Genomic DNA, 4,568 nt, shown 5'->3' on the forward strand with positions numbered 1-4,568 from the left:
AGTAAAATTCAGTTGGACTATGTCGTTGTATTTCTCCTGCTCGGCATTTATTTTGCTCTGGATTTCTACCGTTTTCCGCCCGACAAACCTTGGTAAGCCTAGAAAGAACAATAGGACAGCGCTGTTGGAGTCGTTTTTCACATACTTCATGACGAGTGAATTCCGCATTCCCTTTCGTCTCTGGAAATTGTCCGGGGCGGACGGTACGACGAAGAGAAGTCTAGCTTGTCGCTCCTCGCATATTCTCTCGTGGTTGTGGACGTAGCCGTGTGGATGAGAGTTGATCACGGGCCCAGCTAAAAACTCCGACACAGGGGGCGACACCTCCACTATCGTGGATAGCTCTGGAAGGACATGGGCCGGCTTGACGATAGGGCAGATGAGTGATCTGTCCAGCTCTGTCTCTACGACTTTTTCGTTGGTTTTCTCGGTTTTCTCCGTTTTCTCGATTTTCTCGGTTAGTTTCTTCGTGAGGAGATTGGGCGAGAGAAGGATAAGAATGATGCTTGCGGCTGAGACGAGGGAGAACTTTTTTCTACGGGACAGGGTTTTCCCGTACTGGAGCACTCTCGGCCGCCAGCGGCAAAAACGGAGAACTGTGGAAAATGTAAAAGAAAATAAATAAACAAATTATACAGTTTCGCACGCATGCTGCAAACACATTCATAGTGAAACACACACATAGCGAATACACACATGGCACAACACGCACATAGTGAACACGTACAGGCTCAAAATATGCAAATGGGCTCGTTTTCTTCAGTAACTGACTTCCTTTGCCTGACTACGCGATTTTCCTGCATGCACGTTTTTTTGTCAGCCGTACAGGTGACTAAGAGGCCTGGATTCGACTCATTTTGGAAGGAAATTTGCATTTTTAAGTACATTTTTGCTTCTTCATTGCACTTTACTTTATTAATATAGTTGTATCTCATAATATGTTGTACTGCAGTAGATTTGTGCTGAAAAACAGCACCAAAAAAGGAACTAAAACACTTGACCCAGATAATTTCGCTCTCGAGAGAGCTAAAAATAGGCTAGACCTAGCTTTCGTCTCGTATGAGCTAAAATGTATGCTAGGGATAGACGCTGGCCTCTGTGTAATTTATTTTAAAAAGATAGTCTTGTCTAGACCTATACATAGATTCTATGTGTCTATAGATCTACACACCAGAAACAATGCTGAAAATGTAAATAAATAAATAATTTGCCTCTGCCTGTCTGTTTTTCTCATAATCATAACACTTTGGGCGACTGGTCTGACGCAGTGGACGTGGATCGCCTTGAATAGGTTCTACACCATGCAAAACGTACAATAGCCTGGCCTGGAAGTGATCTTATGTAGACTTATTTTGCAGCTCCACGCAGGACATCTAGGGCCAGCGTTTTCCACGAGTCATTTTGGATTCCAAGTGAATATATACACAGTAAAACACGCACATAGCGAACACGTGCAAGGTAAATCAGGCACATAGCGAACACGTGTATAGTAAATACGCAAATAGCGAACATGTGCATGGTAAAACACGCACATAGCGAACACGTGAATAGTATAGTTTTTTTCAGTTCAAATATTCACATAACAAATTCAAATGCCGCATAGAAAGACCAAATTACACCTAACAAATCCAAATATACAAATGACGTCATAAAAAGTCCTAATGCAACAATAGCAAGTTCATGTAAACATAGAAATCTCAAATGTAACACATAGCAAATTCAAATGCCACATAGCAATTTCAAATGTAAATAATATGCTTGGAATGGAGAAAAAAGAGACTAAAAATATAAGAAGTGTAAGAAGTAAAAGGGTTTGGGGTTTCTTCGCCACGAAAAACTCTGATGTAATCCGCGGTGTGCCACAAGGAAGATATTACGTGAAACGAAACTAACTGTTAATTTTTATTAACCAGAAAATAAACCCATAGTTTAAACAGAAACAAATGGTCATGATAAAAATCAGCAAAATGCTGGTGTATATACATGTATAACTAACTGGATGAAATGTAACGCCAAATTTACTTTTATTTACTTATTGTTGCATTACAAAACGCTGCGGCATATTGGCGTGCATTGATCTGAAGACTGCTGCCATTTTCACTATAGTTCCAGTTTGGGTTTTTAGTTCCATTAACTGGGCAAGTGTTACCATCCTTTGTCGGTGAGTCTGCCGAGTGATCATTTAGTCTCTTACTTCAGCGAACATCTGTTTCAAATCGTATTTTCAAAAAATAATGTTTCAATGGTGCAGGACCACCGAGATCAACTTCTATCCCCGAAAGGACCGATCCAAACGGTAAATTCGTGTAAAGTCCCTTTCCCAAGGACACATCGCCGGACCGAATTGAGGCTCGAACCCCCGGACCCGAATTAAGCTATTCGCGCCTCTAAATCGTATTTCCAAATTTAAAATCGTTTTCCCAGATTGTAAGACAAGGTATGCAGGTAGCAAGATATTTCACCTCGAGTCTATTTGTTGAAACGAAACTGTTAAATGAAGCAAAAAATAAACAGTAAAAATAAAAATGAAAATGAAAATAAACAAGTTTAAACAAAAAAGAATGGTCATGGTAACACTAGCGTTCTTGTAGATGTTAAGAAAATGTGTTTAGGGGGACAGATATTTCACTCCCAATCCATTGATGAGTTGCCATTTAAGCTTGCCTTAATGCACGAGCGTTGTTACATACCAAGCATTTTTCGTTGTGGGAATAGTTGGAACAGTGTCTTAGAGGGATGTGTTGAAACAAAGATAGTACAAGACAAGATGGGCCACTTTTCTCTTTGAGCCAATTAAAAAAGTGTCCTCAAAATTTGGTGGCGCCCTCTTCACAAAAGCGCACTCTTTGCGAACAGAGTTACCCTACTTGAGTTTTAAAAAATCAAAGTGAAACAAGCAAGTTTTGGGATAAATTTCGAAAGAACGCTTTTTAAAAATGGTTACGCTGACAAAAAACCTCTTCCGGAGGAAAAGGAGATGGTTTTCTTCGTTTAATTTGACTTTAGAATGAAGGGCGAGAGGTCATTAAAATAAATAAAAAACTAAAACTCCGCACTGAACGTACCCGAACTGCTGATGAACAGCAGTCGATCTGCGCACGCAAGGAGGTGCTATTCCTATTCTTCTTCTGGAAAAACGAAAGAGAGCTTCAAAACAGACTGCAGCGCCATCTGAAGCAAAGAGCATACTTCCTGCGGACACTTTTTAGGCTGAGTGGCCCATCTTGTCTTGTGCTATCTTTGGTTGAAATAATAGATGCCATTCCCTTTACTTGAAAGTCGTGAAAGACTAGGCCACCCTCGGCACTGATAGCAATAAATTATGTCATCGTGCGGTTCGGTCCCCTTCGAACCTGCACTACTGAAACAAAGCATTGACCACTCCGTGTTCATCCTCGGTTTCTCTTCGTCAAAAGCTTGATAACAGCCTCATCGATGAAGGCAAATTCATACCGCTAATTATGTTCTGCATCAGCCATGCTGCATTTTATGTCTTGTTGCTTCAGTCCTATTATATTTTTTCCCCCGCCGGAGCATCCTCGGGATTTGATTTTATAATGATCAATTCACCTTAAAAGTAAAAGTAGATTGCGTATGATTGTCGTCAACTCAGTTTGAGCACATTACAATGCTTCTCAGGCTGAATAATCTTTGTGGAGGAAATTTTACTTTTGCTATGAGGCATTTGAACTTGACAATGTGTTACATTTGGATTTGCTGTTTTTACATTTGAACTTGTTACGCACAATTGTGCACTAAAAATAATTTATTACATGAGTTGTGGACACTGTGGTGTAAGATCATGATTTATCCTACGAGTGAAATTGCCAAGTTGTAATCAAGAGTTTCAACGAGCGATTACAACTGGCAATTTCACAAGTAGGATAAATCATGGTCTAACACCACAACGAGTGTAAAAAATTTTTTAATACCATACTGATATCAGCTGGCGAAATACATCCGTACCAACAAAGTTCAAATGACCCGCCAATTGGACAAGAGGATCCATTCTAGAGTCTCACATGAAAACAACATTTTCATACCCGTCGAAGTCAGACTGAGAATTGTGAAAAATCTGGATTGTTTTCCTTTACTTTTAGCCACACTAATTTACAAGTTGTGCCATCCGTGTGTCTCCCCCCGCGAAACAAGCCCCAAACAAAACTATCATAACGTAAATATATATAAACAAAGTAATCAGAAAACGTACGATTCAAAAGTTGAAAGAAACTGCATTAATATGGCATGTTGTTGTTAGAATACAGATGACGTTGATTTTGATTTCAAACTTCGTAACCAAAACAAACCAAAGACAAAGAGTTATTCTCTAGAGTCTAGATTCTAGATTTAGATATCTAGATCTAGACTAGATCTAGATTTAGATTCTAGATCTAAATCTAGATCTAGATCTAGATCTAGATTCTCGAGATCTAACGCATTGTTCATTGCATTAAATTGGTCAAAGATGGAAAAAAAGGCTTTTTAACAACAAAAGTTGTCAAGTTACTCAGATACTGATGTGGTAATTCTAAATATGTAGTTAGACCAAAGATAGTACATAACAAGAT

The 4,568-nt window shown here is 39.3% G+C and overlaps 1 protein-coding gene across 1 annotated transcript in view; it reads right to left on the reverse strand.

Moving 5' to 3' along the window:
* LOC101850493 (lactosylceramide 1,3-N-acetyl-beta-D-glucosaminyltransferase) overlaps positions 1 to 621 on the reverse strand; it is a gene marked incomplete at its 5' end in the record, with an annotated part of 1,293 nt that extends 672 nt beyond the window's left edge. The window contains one exon of the mRNA XM_013085322.1: positions 1 to 621. This exon is cut by the window's left edge and continues 672 nt beyond it. Within this exon, the coding sequence (XP_012940776.1) occupies positions 1 to 621 (621 nt within the window).
* Between the last annotated feature and the right edge of the window lie 3,947 nt (positions 622 to 4,568).

The sequence above is a fragment of the Aplysia californica genome, unplaced genomic scaffold (genome assembly GCF_000002075.1).
Source record: "Aplysia californica isolate F4 #8 unplaced genomic scaffold, AplCal3.0 scaffold00365, whole genome shotgun sequence".
Classification (NCBI taxonomy): domain Eukaryota; kingdom Metazoa; phylum Mollusca; class Gastropoda; order Aplysiida; family Aplysiidae; genus Aplysia; species Aplysia californica.